The sequence below is a fragment of the Acomys russatus genome, chromosome 26 (genome assembly GCF_903995435.1).
Source record: "Acomys russatus chromosome 26, mAcoRus1.1, whole genome shotgun sequence".
Lineage (NCBI taxonomy): Eukaryota > Metazoa > Chordata > Mammalia > Rodentia > Muridae > Acomys > Acomys russatus.
Genome location: NC_067162.1, coordinates 14,171,158 through 14,187,927, shown reverse-complemented (window position 1 = coordinate 14,187,927; position 16,770 = coordinate 14,171,158). Strand labels below are relative to the sequence as shown.

The window sequence follows — 16,770 nt, the reverse complement described above, 5'->3', positions numbered from 1 at the left end:
AGCCGCTGCTGTGGGACGAGGTGGAGTTCCCTGCGCACCCTGACTGCGGCTGAGCTGGGAGACCGCAGCCGCGCGCCAGTGGGGGGCAGGGATGAGCGTGGAGAGGAAAACGTGTGTGACTGTGGAGCGCGGGAAGGGTCCAGGGAACTTTGTAATCTGCTCCACCACCCTTCTCCTTGAAGATTAGGTCCAAACGGTCCATCGCTGCCCCTTCCTCCATTCTGTTTCTACCACCTCCGACCTCGGAGCTTCCCGCCAGTTCCCGGAGGCTGGAAAACAGGCAGTGGCAAGGGTCTTTTAACCTGCCTCTATGCCAGTGAGAAACCCCTTCTTTAATCCAACACACTCCTTCCCTACCACGCTCTTTTGTCTGACCCTCTCCCTCAAGGCTCTCGGCTCTAAGCAGTCTGCAGTCTCAGCGCCCTAGAGGGCCAGAGCGCACAAATTGGGGGCTGGTCCCTTCCCCCTCCACCTAGGAGAGGCAGCCCGCGGGGGGGGCACCCCGAGCCGAGGCCAATCGCCCCCCTCCCCCAGCGTGTGCCATCTGCCGCCTGTCAGCCTCTCTCCATGGGCCTCGATCCCAGGCGCCGGCGGGGGTAGGGGAGCGGCGGATTCCGCCCCTCCTTCTTGGCGCCTTCCCAGGCGCCTCTCGGCCTCTAACCCTGGCCCTTGGCACCCCTTCTCGGTCTAACGCTGGACGTCCGTGGGCTGTGGGCGGCGGCTTGAAGTCCCTGCGGGAAGCCGGGGATGGTGTGCACTCAAAGAGGCACAAGCTGAGGAGGAGAGGGAGATGGTCCGGGATGACAACACTAAACCCGAAGTAGTAATGGCCCCCAGTGCCCAAGACCTAGACGGGGGGGGGGGGATGTCAGGGACACCCTACGCCCCCCAGGGAGCCTCGCCCTACGTCTTCCACAGGCGGAACGTTTGCCTTGGCGACGCATAGCACTGTCACCCGATTCATCCTTGGAGATGGCCCTAGATGCACGCACACGGGCCCCCTTGCCTCAGGCCTTTCTCTGCAGCCGCCGGCCTTAGATCCCAAGCTGCAGGGTTGCGGGGGTGGCATCTACCTCGGCAATCAGCCCAGCACGAGCTTGGCGAAAAGGCCCCGCAGGACCGGGAAGCAAGGGGGAGGGGAGCGCGGCGGCTGGCGCTCAGGCCCGGGAACGGCGGGACGCGGGCACCCTGCTTGGGGCGGGCGCCACTGCTGGGCTGGGCTGGGCTCTGCTCTCCGCGGGTAGCGGGTTTTTTTCCGTGAAAGGTTGCCCTGGGTAACTCGTCTCCGAGGGGACACAGCCCTCCCCTATCCAAGTGGCAACTTATCGATCCGCGAGATTGATAACCCCCAGCGCCGCGCCGTTCACCCGCTTGGCTCACCCTGCTGCGGGGCGCGCCTGCCTAAGGTGGCGCCACTTGCTGGGAGGGGGCGGTGTCAGGACCCCTCCTCAGCCGCGGCCAGGCCATCGCGGATGGTGGGAGAGGCCTCAAAGGGCAGTTTAAGGGAACCGCCTTGGGATGACAGATGCCAGAGCCTGATGCGAGATCGTAGCCCAGACTGCAAGAACTGCAGCGATGCAAGGCGCCCCCTGGTGGCTGGGGCAAAACTTTGTAGAAAGTAGGAGCTGTTTTCTTTCCCTAGGTGGAGGGAAAGGGTGAAATAAATATACAAGGTGTATGGTGTATTCGGTGTCTAGTTAGTTCGAAACAGGAGCAAGAGTTATACAGATGGAAGCGTAGGTTAGCTCAGTGGTGGAAGATTCTTTTTGGTGCGGGTCAGAGGTAGTTTTGGAATATGGAACCCTTGAGAAAAGCCAGGTCCTGGGGTAATTCTTGTGCGTGAATCAAAAGTCTCGGGGGTCCGCAGTGCTGAGGCATCTCACCTCGAGGTTTGCTCACCCTTTTTCTCACTTTTTCAGTTTGGATGCTAAAGGCATCCGGGCAAACCTGTCAGCCCGCGTGGGCCTGTTATTTGTTCTCTCCTCCCGCCCAGTGCCGTCAGCGCCCAAGCCCGGGCCCTGCGTGCCGGTGCGGTGCCCGCGCCCGCGCCGTGCCTGCCGCCACCGCCGCGGTCCGGGTTTTGCGGGCGGCCGAAGCTGTATTTCCAGCGCTGTCCATCGCTCGGTGCTGTTGGCCCTCTCTCCGTCTGATCCGAGCCGGAGCAGTGCGGGGCGCCCCACGGGATCAGAGCGCTCCCCCGCCGGGACTCCGCTCCTCACATCCTCCTGCTGGGACCCGGCTACATTTCCAGCCAAGCCTGGCTTTATTATGTGTCTCTGCAGTGCAGCCCCAGCAGCCGGATCGGGAGGAGGAGAGCCAGCGACCACAAAGAAGACAGGAGCGCGAGGGAGGCTGGCGGGCGGGCCGGCGCCGGCTGGAGCGCGGAGGAGCCGGGGCGCAGCCGCCGCCGCCGCTGCCCGGGAGGACGGGAGCCCGGGCGCCGCCGCCGCCTGCTCTTCCTCCTCCTCCTCCTCTGCCACCGCGGCCGCCACCTCCCCCCTCTCCCAGCCCCTGGTCCATGGAGGCAGCTAGCGGGGCCGGCGACTTGGCACCGGCCTGGGGATCGACTGCGCGTCGCGCGCTGAGCACCGCAGCCCTAGGGCTGGCAGCGGCGGCCCGGCGCACCGGCTGAGCAATGCCCGTGTCACGGGCGCCCCTGTCCGCTTCCGCCTGAGCGCCCCCGCGCTCCCCTTACTCCTCCGGGGAGCCGACATCAGATCGAGCAGAGAACCAGAGAAGGGGGCGTGAGCCGGGGACCCTCAGCCGCGGCTTACAAGCCACTGCGGACGTTTAGAGTCCCCCCCCCCCCACAGTAGGCTGAGTTGAGGGACTCCCCCATCCATCATAATTTCCAAAGCAGGCATTTGGGCATTTTTGAGCCATTAATATTTATTATTTTTTTTGTGTGTGTGCGTGTGTGCGGCAGGGGATAATTTGAAGGCTTTTTTTTTTTCCGGGGGGTACTAAGCTCCTGTGCTCCGGACCGCCTCCGGTCTCCTCGCCCCCTGAGACCCTCCCGGCTGCAGCCCGTTCCCCCTCCTCAGATGGGTTCATTGTGAGCTCCGCACCGGGCTGTGTGGCCGGACGCCTGCAAACTTTGCACAAAAATCCGGCAAGGGGCGGAGGAGAAGGAGGAGGAGGGTGAGGGTGGCGGTGGTGTGGGGGAGAGAGGGAGGGGGCCGCAGGGGCCGGGGGCCGGCGGGGGGTGGGGAGGAGGAGGGGGGCGGCTTTTTTTTTTTTTTTTTTTTTTGCATAACTCGGCTTGGCCGAGTGGCCTCCGGACTCCCCGCGCCGTTGGGACCGCCGCTGGGACCCGGAGCCCCCGGCTGCCGCATTGCAACAGGCAGGGCCCCGGCGCGCCCCCCGGGCGTCCCCCCGCCCCCGAGCGGCCTGGGCCAGCCAGGGCTGCACCCCCCAGGGAGGCTGCCCGAGACCTGCGGTCCGTTCCTTACGGCCGCCGACCCGGCTGCAAAAAACAAAGTTTCCGAGAGGCAGGCGGAGGAGAAGGGGGAGAAGGGCTGCCCAGAGCTGCGGGGGGCGGCGCGGGGAGCCGGCCGCGGACGGCGACGGAGCGCCCGGAGCCCCGGACATGTCCAGGCGGAAGCAGGCGAAGCCGCGCTCGGTGAAAGGTGAGCGAGCGAGGCCCGGCGGAGGCGCGAGCGAGAGAGGAGGGAGGGAGCGAGCGAGCGAGCGAGGGAGGAGGGACCGGCGGGCGGGCGGGCGGCCGGGGACCGCGCGAGCGAGCTAGCGAGCGCCGTGAGGAGGAGGCGGAGGGAGGCGGAGGCGGAGGCGGAGGCGGAGGCCGCGAGCAGGAGGCGCCGGCGGCGGGGGCAGGACGCACACTCTGCCCGCCGACCGGCTCTCGGCCCGGCGCCCTCGCTCTCGGGGACCCGGGCCGAGGGGCTCAGCGTAGGGGGCCCTCGCGGCTCCTAGCGCGCCAGCTCCAGGCCTGCGTGGCCAATCAAGGGGTGCGGGCCGACTTGGCGGGGATTGCGAATCTCGGCGGCAGCATGAGGAAGAGGCGACGAGGACCGATGCCCCAGAGGCCGGGAGCCCCGAGGCGCCTTCCTTGGCCCCGGGCCTCGCTCGCGTTCTCCGGTGCTCTCCTGGTCATTCGGGGACGCCGAGAGAGAGCAAGCCGGGCGCCCCCTCCCCGCCCAGGGCCCAGGCCGAGCTCCCGGTCCGGGCCCCCGCACTTCCTGCCGGCTCCACCGAGGCCAGCTGGGCAGGGAGCCTCGCCAGGAGTTCATTGTCTGTGCCTAGCCGGCGGGATGCTGGTCCCCAGGGGAGCGCAGCGGCTGCTGTGAGCGCCCCTCGGAGCAGGGCGTCCGGCACCACCCGGGCAGCCGCGCCGCGGGCACCAAGGCTGTCTTCAGTACCGAGTCCCCAGGGTGCGCACGTTTGTGAGGAGCTATAGATAGCCAAGTACACACAGCCCCCTTGCTTTCTATTTCCTCGGGGAGCCCCAGGTTTGAAGGGACCCCTGGAGAGCAGATGCCTCAGGGAGAGGCTGAGCGAGGGCCTCAGCTCCTCCCTGTCCCTTTCCCCTCCCCAGCTAGCTTCTGCAGGCATGGCCTGCTGCTTTGTACCCATTCCAGCCGCTGCCTGGGGAGCATTGGGAGATAGATGAAACAGGATCAGGAGGAGAGTGCCCGTGGAGCCTGAAGTCCTGAGGCCCTTATCCTGGTCCATCTCCCCTGATGACCTCTGGCCACAACCCAACTCTGCTCTGAAAAGTTCATTTCCTTGAGGCTTAAGCGGGAAGGCGTTGGGGCCCGGCTCCCTTCCTGCCAGTCTTGCTTCTGGTTGGAATTGCTGGTGCTGAATCTGCACCACGTGAGTTTCGAGACACTTTGCTTCTCCTTCCTTCTAAAGCCCCGGGAGAGTCCGGGCCCACTTGGCCCCACTGAGACCCTTCCCATGGGCTTAACTCTCAGTGCCAGCTCTTTATTTTCATTGAGAGAAGTTGCTGTAGCTGGGCCGGGGCCCATCCAGCTTCCCAATCTGGGGCAGTCTGACTTGCTCCCTAGAACTGGAGCTTCCAGAGAGTTCTGATTGTGGGACAAGGAGGCCAGAAGAGAAGACTCCCAGAAGACGTTAGGGAAGAAGAGAATAGAAAGAAGAGCTTTGCAGTTTGAAATAATATTTGATTTCTTTCCTCTTTCCCCGGCTAACTGCTCAGTTCTTGGAGAGGCACTTAAAGCAACCCAGAAGAAAAGTAGAATTGGAATTGCTGGTGAGGAAAGCAGTTTGCTTAGCTGAGGCAGTTGATTTTGAGTTAAACCTATGTAGGAAAGCAGATTGTGTGTGCGCTTGTGCGTGTAGATGCAAAGCTTGTCCACCTATAATTTGGTGTCTGTGTCTCCAAACCATTTATTTTAGGAGGCAGGCCACAGAAAGCAAAGGTAGGGCAGATCGCAGCAAACAGATGGGTGGGTGTTTTCAGAGTTGACTGAACCGAATTCCAAAAACACTCCCGTGGATCACAGAGAAGGACTAGAATTGAGCTTCAGTGTCTCGTGAAACGATCCTTGAAATGATTTTTTTTTTTTTTTTTTTTTTTTTTTTTTTTTTTTTTTTTTTTTGGTTTTTCGAGACAGGGTCTCTCTGCTTGAAATGATTTTTTAACGAGTGTCTATCCCTAAATATATGTGTTTATATGTAGCAGACAGTTCAAGCAATGATGTGATGGGCAGAGACTGCAGAGTGGCTGGCAGACCAGCAGAAGTGTCTTGAGAAGTTGCATGGGACATCAGCTTTTCCATCCTTGGAGTCTGAAGGACCCTTGCCTCCCTCCTGACTGTCCCCAGGGCTCTTTTACCAAAAGCTGCTCCAGCCCTTTTCTCTCAGCACTTTGCCTTTTAGTACCTTTCCTGAGGTGAAAACCATGGAGATGCGGCCACTTATCAAGAGAGGAATTTAAGAGAGAAGATAGTTTGAATAGATAAGAATTACAATAGGGGGAAGATGTATTGCTTCTCAAGAACTGCCCCTTCTCTCTCAAGCAGTATTCCAAAGTGTGCACGGCTCCCTCCACACCATGGGTTTGAACCAACAGGGTCTTCACCTCTAAAGATGCTTGAAGGTGCTTCTTAAGGAAGGAACAGCGGTTGCCTTTTACAATGTATTTTATTCTACTTTAAGTCTACTGCTGTGTGTCAGAGCTGGTGTACAGGCATTGTGGACCTCCCCCAGCCTGGAGTATTCTGCTGTGAAAGTCGCTTGACCGTAATTTGTAATTGATCTCAGAAATATGAAAGCCCGTAGCAGGAAGGAAAGACAGAAATGTAACAATTTTGAATGAATGCTCAGAAGGTGTGATTTGAAAGAGTGGGCTTTGAAAATCAAACAAGCCTCAGGGGTCACTTTCCACTCTGGACACAACCTCCCTCTGGAGTGGGGTCACTTGTCCCCTCAGGATGTTTGTCCTTCTTTGGAAAGCATGGCTCTATAGGGAGGATGCCCAACAAATGGGGGAGGGGGGTGCCGAGGCAGGAGGGCAGGAGTAAGGCCTGCTTTTCAAAAGCCTTGTGATTTTGTTAAAAAAACAAAACAAAACAAAACCTCCAAACCACCCAACAAATTCATAAATGTTACAAAAGTCACATTTTCTGACCGATTTTCCTTTTTTTTTTTTTTTTTTTTTTTTTTTGTATGCCTGTCCTGGTGGTGTGGCAGTTGCAACAATTTGTTTCCTTTGATGATTTTGGCCTCATTCCCTAGGCTGTTGCCATCTCACTCACTGATGCTATTTTGGCCGATGGTACCAGGTAGTTTGGTACCGATAACCAGCAGGTCTCTTTGCCACTCAACATTAAGGAGACCCGTCCCCCTTCGTCACCAGACAACACCTCTTCATTTCTGTAGAAAATGAATACATCCCCCCTCCTCAGTTAAAAACTTTTTAATAATTTATTCTATTGTTGATTTTCTCTATTTTGGCAACTGTCTGTTAGTTAATTACAGTTCTTAATATTAATTAGCATTTAGGCTCTATCCATGTGCCCCGCCCCCACTCCCCCCATCCAAAATGGCCAGTAGTGACTTCTGTACTTCCTTTGTTTGTCTTCTCTTGCCAGCCTGAGCACCTTAGAAGTCCATCTTAGGCATTTGGTGGTCTAGGGACTTGGGAGCAGTGTAGTTCACCATTGTGCCTGTTTCCATGGAAATAATTGAGATGTAATAAACAGGCATTCTGAGGTTACAGGTTTCTTGATTCAGCAGAGACCACACACAAGTGTAAATGGTTGAGATTTGTTTGGCTAAATGTACCTGATCTTGCAGGAAGGGCAAGACAAATCCTTTGTAGATTCCTTAGCCTTTTCTGGGTTCAGGTAGATGACATTTGAATCCTAATATTTAATTCCTTTCCACACCAATTAAGTTTCTAATTCCCAGCTTTGGAAGGGCCTGTTTCATTCGAGGAAATTTCCTTTATGTCTAGTAATTGCTGTTTAGGTCCTTATACCTGTTTTCCTTGCAAAAAACTTAATAAGCAATAAAATAAGATAACTGTGTGCCTCTGGCAGGAGAATCTCGCTAAATGTTTAACTGTGAGGTGTCTGGTATGCATTCGCCAGGAAAGGTGCAAGATGCCGGTGACTTTGCAGTCATAAAGCAATTCAGTAGAAGAACCAGCCAGCTCTGGCAGTGTTGTGGCATGTTAACAGAGGAGGAGGGGACCACAGGAGGAGGAAACTGGAGCACAGCATCCTAAAGTGCCGTGTTCCTGGCTGGAGACAGAGAGAAGGCTGGAGAGCTGGTTCAGTCTAATAGAAAGTTGCAACAATTGCTGTATCGGTAGCCAGCTCTTAAGCTGGTGGCTGTGGAATTCTTCCCCTGATGTTGGATTTAATAGTCTGGCAATTAGATGCATTGATTTCTCTTAACTGTTCATTTGGATGTGTAAACGAAAGGAGCCCACCACTGAGGCTGCCGTGCAGGCCTGTGGCCTAGCTCTCTGGAAGGTTGCTTTGGGGGGTGGGGTGGATGGTTGTGTGTGTGTGTGTGTGTGTGTGTGTGTGTGTGTGTGAGAGAGAGAGAGAGAGAGAGAGAGAGAGAGAGAGAGAGGGAGAGGGAGAGGGAGAGAGAGAGAATATGAATCCTTAAGGGAGCATTGGGATGACTTCTTTTAAATTTTCTGTCATCTTGTAACCAAATGAAGGGCACCTGTTGTTTCAATACTGTCTAGCTAGAACAAAGGTGTCCAATTTTTTTATCTGATGAGTGAAAACACCTTTGTCTGCCAGAGGTGCTTTTGGCTTAACATTTCTGTCTCTGGGTTAGAAGGAAATACATACTGTTGCTACATTGTCTATCAGGTGTCAGAGGAGCCAGTCACACCACCTTGAGCTCTTCCCTCCCCTCCCTCTATCACAATCGTGCAAGCTCTGTGCAGGCGTGGAGCCTTTGAGAGTCAGGAGCATCATCGTTTGCTCTCTGGTTGGCTGGTGGCCGGGGTGGGTTAGTTTGGGAAACGCATAGATAATAAGCTTTCATGAGCCTTTTGCCCGGTTCACTTGCTGTCTTTGGATCTGCAGTTTTGTATGTCAGCACTGGCAGATCCACAGACATTCAAACTGTCTTGAAGTCCTGAAACTGAAGGTGGCTAGGTTTCCTTGTGGCTGGATCCTTTTTTGCCAAGGTGAGAGAGTAGGTTTAGGACCTCACCTTGTATACATCCTGCACAAAACAAGCCTGGCCCTTGGTACAAGACTATTGCTTTCATGCCTTGAAACATTTGCCCTTAGGATTCCTTCAGATGTGTGGGTCTAATGTGCAGACTTTCTTGGGTGCCTTATTCCTATGGGAAGTTGGGAAAATTCACATATATGTTTGCTGGCAAATTTGACAATTTCTTCAAATACCTATCTGCTTGTAAGGGCGTTATATGCATAGAGTCCTTTGAGTTTTGTTCCCAAAATAACTTGACAAATCCTGGGTTGGTTATATCTTGCTTGAAGTTTTTGGCAGTGACTATTGGCTTTCTAAGCTTGCTGTGGGCTCCGGAAAGGGTGAAATAAGTGGGAGAAATGAGAATGGAAACTTCTGATTCCTAGCTTACCTACCAGGGTCTGGGGCAGCCAACGATTGGGGCTGTACACTCAGTAAATAAAAATACTTTACCTCTTTCGAGGATGCCAATTAGCTGATTGCCCCTCATGGCTGTCTTTAAGGGAATGGTGCTTTACCTATCTTCTCGTACAAAGGTTTGATTTTTAATGTCTTGTGAAAAGGATTCTCTTTGTCTTGATTGATGTCAGGAATAAAAGCGTGATGGTAATATCCCTCTGAAAGCTATTGTATTGTCAGGCCTGGCTGACAGCAGGAGGGCCTCCCAGCGTTATAGATTAGTGCTGTGAAAACACTGACATTTTCTTTGTTACACTGCTGTTGTTGTACTTGCAAAGTCAATTACACAATGTCAGCTCAGTTACCGAGTTGACTTTGGAAGTAGCAATGTTTTTCATTCTCTTTTTAAAGATATAATTTTCCTTTGTTGCTGTTGTTGTTGTTTTGTTTTCTTTTTTAGCCTGTCTTCCTCTATGGTTACCTCCCCTCTCTTGTGCACCGCTGCCACACACACCGCCCCCCTCCCCAATAGATTCAGCTAGACATACATTCTGGTTTCATTTGTGACAAGTCACAGTCAGAGACTGCCACATGGTTATTTTGGAATCCTGCTCATTCATATTTCTGTGGCTTCTTATTGCTACAGTAGCAACCAAGACACAAAGAGCAAACAAATGAGATTAAAGTGTTGATAATTAATCTCTTATCAAGCGCATTGTTTTCTGGATTTGGGGGGGAGTCATTGAAGTTGGCAAAATCAGCCTTCTTCCCTTTTCTTTTTTATCTGAGTCTGTAGCTGAGCTTGGTTCTTAGGTCCATAGGACCCTGGCAAAGGCTTTATTTAATTACTTTTTTCTATTTCTTTTCTTTTTTTTTTTTTTTTTTGGAAACAAGATTTTTCTACATGGCTCTGGCTGTCCTGGAACTTACTCTGTACACCAGGCTGGCCTTGAACTCACGGAGGTCCACCTGCCTTTGCCTCCTGAGTGATGGGATTAAAAGCGTGTGCCATCACAGCCCACACTAATTTTTTTTTGTAAAGACTGGATCTTGTTGTGTAGCCTAGGCTGGCCTTCTGCCTTAATTAGCCTTCTAAGTACTGAGATTTATAGGTTCCTGCCTCTACTTCTAGTTGACAAGTATCTCTAAACATTTGGCCATTGGCGCTTGAGTTTGGATAGCATAGTGTCAGAGTAGAGGGGTCACATTGAAGAGTCACGTACTTTCCCTCATTCCCACCACAGAGGGCCCACGGAATTCTGAGGTGATCTCATGAAGTGGTTGCAGCCTTTTCTGGATACAGGAGGACTTGGCATCCTCTTTGCAGTGTTGGAATCTTTCAGAGGAGGTGGAAAGCTTTGGTGTGGCTGTCCACAGCATTCTCCCATCTCACCTTCCCCGGCTTCCCTTCAGTTCCCTAATCTGGTCATGGAAGAGACAGGCACCTGTCTGTGGAGGCTTGTGGGAGCTTTGCCTCACTGTTGTCTGGCAGGGGGCCCGCCTTGTGAGGAGCTGCCACCGTCCTGGACTCCAGATGACAGGGAGGGATGCATCAGGAAGGTCTGTCCTAGGACTCTAATTGTGGGCCCCCGAAGTTGTTATGAACCACCAGACAAGAGCCAGTATTCGCCAGCAATTTGTCAGGACTAATTTTGTTTTTCTCCAATAATTGAAAATTAATGTCTTGAAGTGAAAGCAGATGTTCATGTCATCTTCTGAATTGGGATATAAAATGGGGCTCTGCGGATGTGCTCACTAATTTAACAGCCACTTTTCTCTCTTAGATAATGGGGGTGTTGGGGCTGATATCACTTAAGGGCTGGGACTAGCTGAGAGAAAGAGACAGGGAGAGGAGGAGGAACGTGTGAAGCACTCCTGTGTTCCTGGGGGGTTCCTTTTGGAGGGAGAACACTAAGTGAAAGGGCGTGGGATTTCTAGAGCTTATTGTTTTGGCAGTTCCTGCCTGCGGGACAGTTTGGGGCATTGTGTGGGGACTGTAAGAGAAACTGTGGCCTGGTGAGGAGTCTGACTTCCTGCAGACTTGCAGCTTTCCTATTGTGTGAGTAAAACTGATTAAGATTGCAAATTAGTGGCCCATGCCTTCCATCCCCAGAGGCAGAGGCAGGAGGATCTCTGAGAGTTCTAGGGCAACTTGCTCATATAGCGGGTTTGAGGAAGCTCCCCTCCCCTTTTTTCTTTAAAGAAAGGGACTGGAGAAATGCCTCTGCGGTGAGGAGCACTGTCTCCTCTTCCAGAGGACACAGGTTCAATTCCCAGCATCCACAGGGCAGCTCACAACTGTCTGACTCCGACGCATGCGCGCGCGCGCGCGCGCGCGCGCGCACACACACACACACACACACACACACATGCATTGCAGGTAAAACACCAATGTACATAAATTAAATAAATTAATTTTGTTAAAAGAGAGAGAGAAAGATTGCAGATTATGGACCCAGACCTAGAAAGGTTCATCTGATTGGTCTGCGAAGTTTTTAACTTTATTTATTTATTTATTTATTTATTTGAGACAGGGTTTCTCTGTGTAGCCTTGGCTGGCCTGGGGGCCTTGGCTCTCCTGGACTTGCTTTGTAGACCAGGCTGGCCTTGAACTGAACATCAATCCACCTGCCTCTGCCAACCGAGTGGTGGCATGCGCCACCACACCTGGCGGTCTGCGAAGTTTTTAAAGGATTGTAAAATAGGGCTGGCGTGATGGTTTAGTGGGTAAAGGTACTTTCCACCAAACCAGATGACCTGAGTTCAGTCCCTAGGACTCACATGGTGGAAGGCAAGAACCGATTCCAGCAAGTTGTCCTCTGACCTCCACAAATGTACCATGGTGCACCAACCCTAAACAAACAGATGCGATTTGGAAAGATTATGAAATTGTAAAGTCGGTAAAGTTTGCCATTGTAGTATTTATAAGGGATTAGTATGCACCACACGGGGTTCTTTGGCCATCACTGTGATCTTTCCATTTATCGCTATTGCAGTGTGGGTTGGAGGTCTGTAGTCTGGAAGGTGGCATTGTGTTGGGTCAGGGGCTGCCGAGTGGTCTGGTGGCCATTGTCCGGATAACAGCGTTTGTCTTGTCCTCAGGGATCCCGCATTTCTGGTGATGGATCCTGGTTGAGTCTGACTAGACCAGGAGTCAAGGTAGGTCAGAGCTCAGATCCCAGAGCTTGCAAGGACCCAGACAATCTTAGCCTGCCATCCAGTCTCTCTCTCTCTCTCCAGATTGGCTCACCTCAGAAGGGAGGAACAGCTCCTTGGAATGGCTGCTCTGAATCTTAGTCCTTGAAAGTTCCAACCTGTGCACACTGGTGTGGTGTCGGAGCAGAGCTATTGGGTAGTCAGGGTGGGGGTGGTGCAGGGGCGGGGCACACTTTTTTTTTTTTTTACCACTGCCTTTCCTGTAACTGAGATTAGCCCTTTCAGTATGTGGACGGGATTATTTTGTGCAGCACTGCCATTTCTGTCCTGCTCTGAGGTTTATTTTACTTCTTCTGCTGATCCTAATTAAATAAAACACACTGCCCCTCTGACTCCTATAATATCCAATTTTACCTGCTCGAAGGCAGAGTGATTGCTATCTGGGTTTCATGAAGGGACTCGACACGGCTGGACAAGACACCCAGGTGGAGGTGGTTACTGCCTTGACGTTAGACCCTTGGTGCAGGTGCTGTGGGGCCTTGCAGCTACCAAGATATTTCTGGTTCCTGAGCAGGAGTTAGAGCTCTGTCCCTAACCCCTAGGGGCGACAGGTTGGCACTTAGGGAGAGTAGAAGCAGTTAACTCCTGGGGTTCTCCAGGGAGAGAGGGTGCAGGAGGAGAGCAGGGTCCCAGAGGAGACAGATGGAAAGAGGGGCTCTGGAGGCTACAGAGTGCTGTGCCACTGGGGGCCTGTGAGCAGTGCCCAGGGTAGCCTCTGTACATACTCCGTAGCTCCTCCTGGAGGAGTCAGCTAGTCAGGCCTTGTATGTGCTGGGAAGTTTCGGGCCTTTCCTGTTTTACCTTTGGGTCCCTCCATCCAGAAGGTCGGTGGATGAAGAGCAACCTTGGATTCAAACTCATCTTTATGTTTCTAGCATCCTTAGTCTCATCCAGCTTGGACTGTTACACTTTGGCTCTCACAGAGGTCACTCTTTCTGCATATTCGTGCATTTGGTTCTAACTGTAGAGCTGTCTGCCTCTGACGTAGCTGTGGTAGCCTCGGTTCTGTTTCCTAGGGCTACGGTCCTTAGTCCTCAGAGCCAGCCCTTTTGAGAGATGATAGCATCCATCTTGCCTTATTCAGGAGAGAAAATTCACCGAGACCGTGGCCACACCATTGGGCGTCTGGGACTCTGTACTCATTTATACGTGATCTTCACCTGGTTGCCTGGATTGTGGGTCTGAAAACCTAGGACTGGGCAAATGTGTTGGCTGTTAATGAGGTTACATATGGACGGGTGAACAGTGAGTGAGTAGTGAATACACATACGGGAAGTGTGTCAATGAGTTAACCAAGGCGTGAGTGAGCAAGTGAGAGGGGTGGGCTGCCGGGGCACATAGTGTGGCGAGGCCTGAGCAGGACTTCCTGGCATCCATATCTGAGGCAGGTCCTGCGTCCTCCCTACCTTCCCAGCCTCTGCCACTGTGAGCCTTCTGCCTGTTGAAGCTGGGAGTGCCTGGTGCCATTTCCCCTCCATTCTTGGCCCCCTGTAGCATCTCCTGTTCTTACGTACCTTAGAAGTGAGAGCTTAGCGTGTGACTTTTTTTTTTTTAAACAATAGTTTTATGTAAAGCGGACTGCTTGACTGAGCACGCGCCTCACACTACCCATGCTGAACTGCCACAGAACTGCAGGGGTCAGAGAGGAAGTGGCCTGTTTGGTTCCGGGCTAGCCAGGGCTCTCCAGTTCAGTCCCACTGGGGGCCTACAGGACTGACTCTTCCTCAGGAACAGGGGTTGAAGCGAAGAGCATGAGCAGTGATGGCGTGATGTCCTGTCAGTTATCTAGAATAGAAAAGAAGGGCCCCCTTTCCTGAAGGTAGACCTGGCTTCTTTCATCACGGCGTGAGGGAGGTTTGAGAGAGCATACACCGAGACCTTGGGCAAGGCAGTTTCTTGTCTGTGTCTGTTTCCGGCTTGTAGAAGGGTATGAGACTCATTGCATTGTTATTGCATGTGCTGTGCAGTGGAATTGAACCCACAGCCCTGTACCCAGGGCCTTGCACGTGCTAGACGGGTGGTGTATACTCCAAGCTACACCCCCCCCAAGCTCTTGTTTGTTTGTTTATTTTTGGTGACTGTTTCGCTCTGTAGCCAGCCAGGCTGACCTTGAACCCCAGCTCTTTACGCTTCAGCCTCCAGAGCGCTGGGGTTATAGGCGTGTGCCGCTGCATGCAGCCTACGTATAGTTTTTAATTCATAAAAGGAGGAGAAATGAATGGTTTGGTAGTGATGAGTCCAAAAGGATTGTTCTGGGGAATTCTGCAGTGGGCAACTGGTCTTGTCCTGCTCTCCTGCCTTTTTAGAGGCTGAGAAGTGTAAGAGGCAAGAGAAGACGGACGGACGGCCTAGGGCCTGACAGTGGTGTGTGAGTGTCTTCAGAACCTGAGACTCTAGAGTTTGTGATGGTGCTTGTGCTGGTAACATAGACAATTTTGGCCCGGGGCTCGGCCAAGTGTCACTGAAGTTGGTTCTCTCTGTGCCTTTTTAATCCAGGGGGTGACAAAGGTGCAGAATGGCCAGGTCATACTCCTGTCCATCCACGGCCATGGGGAGGACACAGGCTTGGTCAGTGCTGTACAACGCATCCCATTTGTTCTTCCACATGGTTCTTGTAGCAGCTCCATGGCTGATTTCTGTTCTAGAGACCTGTAAACCTCAGCCCTAATGTGCCCTGGCCAAGGTCATTCAGAAGAACCAGCATTTGAGGAAAAGTCTTAGCCTGCTGCAGAGCCCGAGCCAGTGGCTGCTAGCTTTATAATTATACCAGTGGCCCTGCGAAGTAACAGAAAATCTGCCTTCTCTTAGGGCTGCGGAAGCTCCTACCTCTGTAGCAACAGGGGTTAGCCCCACTTCTACTATTCTGTAGACTGCCTTTTGGGCTGGCTGTGCTCACATTTTTAAAGGAAAGTAAAAGATTCCTGAGCTGGTGGTGGTTGCACTCGCCTTTAATCCTCGCACTTGGGAGGAAGAGGCAGCTGGATGTTTGTGAGTGGTGAGTCCAGGACACTAGGGCTACACAGAGAAACCCTGTCTTAAAACCAAACCAAACCAAACCAAACCAAACCAACCAAACAAAAGATTTCTGAATTTTAACATAACTTAATTTTTTTCTTCCTAGTGGCAGTGACTGTTATCTTCATGCCCATACTTTTTCAAGACATTTATAACATCCTCACAAATACACAGATAGTATCATCTTATGCTGCTTGACCATACTGCCTTTTATTTATTATTTTCACATAGCAGTGGGTTTTCAGTCTTGGTTGCACAGTTTTTCTTTTCCTTAGACGCCGGAAGTAGCAATACAACCTGGGACCATAGTGCAGAAAATTTGAAGATAAGGTCCCAGGTTAGTCTTTCTTTGAAAGCTTCCTGTAAATTGAGTGTACAGCCAGGGCTAATGGCTGTTAGCATGGAAGTTACTACTGTGTTAGTGTTGTACATCCCCGCGTTGACAGCCGGAAGGCACTGGAGTTCATGTACAGTCCTCTGCTGGTGGAGATGTAATCGCCTCTAGTGTTTCGCTGTTAACGGCAAGGTAGGGAGCACCCTCACTTACACATTTTTGTGTTCTTGTTGAACATTTCTTAGACAAGATCTCTAGAGGTGGGATAGCTGGGTGGAGGAATATTCGCTTGAAAAATTGTGTAGCTATTTCCAAAGTGACTTGCAAACATTGCACCGGCTCACCCACCACTAACTGGTGTGTCAAGACCCGTTTTACCTCATCCTTCCCCAAACAGGGCCCCTCCTCGTCTTGTTTTGTTTTCCTTTTGCCAAGCAGACGGCCAAGAAACCACACATTGTTTTCCTTTGCACTTGGTTTATTAGTGAAATTTCTCATGTTTATGGGCACTGCTTGGGGTGTGGCATTGTTTTCTCTCCCTGAGTCCTTTAGTCTCCTGCTCCTCCCCCCCATCCCTTTTTTCCTTCTCCTCATCTATCCATTCTTCCTGGTACATCCCTAGCATCTCACCTAGGAGGATTCAGAGGGATCCAGGTGCAAAGCATGCTGGGAAAGGTCTGAAACCCTGGAATCAAGACACAGGGCAGCCAAGGGAGAGAGAGGCACAGGCCTTGGGCTTCAGTGGAGTAGACAAGGGAGTTCCTTTGATAGGAGAATGGGCAGATTCCAGCATTTTATTTGTGCCTTGAGGATGGGATCACACCACCAGGAGTAACTAACACCTAATGGATGTTTGTATGTAGCCACAAACTGCGCCTGTTAGAGGCAGAGTTTGGATGTCCTTGAGTCTGGGCACTCACTTTGTCTGCCTAGGTGAGACCTTGGGCTAGCCTTTTTCTGAGCAATAAGGATTCTTTGTTTTTTGTTTGTTTTGTTCTGTTTTTAAAGACATGAATTTCTCTGTCTAGCCCTGGTCTTGGATCTTGCTTTGTAGACCAGGCTGGCCTCGAACTCATGGAGATCCGCCTCTGCCTCCCAAGTGCTGGGATTAAAGATGTGCGCCACCACGCCTG

The 16,770-nt window shown here is 52.4% G+C and overlaps 1 protein-coding gene across 2 annotated transcripts in view; it reads left to right on the top strand.

Moving 5' to 3' along the window:
* The first annotated feature begins 3,342 nt into the window (after positions 1-3,342).
* The window catches only part of Znf423 (zinc finger protein 423), a 304,774-nt gene continuing 291,346 nt past the window's right edge, over positions 3,343-16,770 (top strand). The window contains exon 1 of one of the 2 annotated variants that reach the window (XM_051169358.1): positions 3,343-3,629. In XM_051169358.1, coding sequence (XP_051025315.1) covers positions 3,590-3,629 — 40 coding nt within the window. In that variant the 5' untranslated portion in view covers positions 3,343-3,589. Of the gene's footprint in view, positions 3,630-3,982; positions 4,392-16,770 lie in introns of those variants that run through there. The other variant, XM_051169359.1, reaches the window with a different exon arrangement.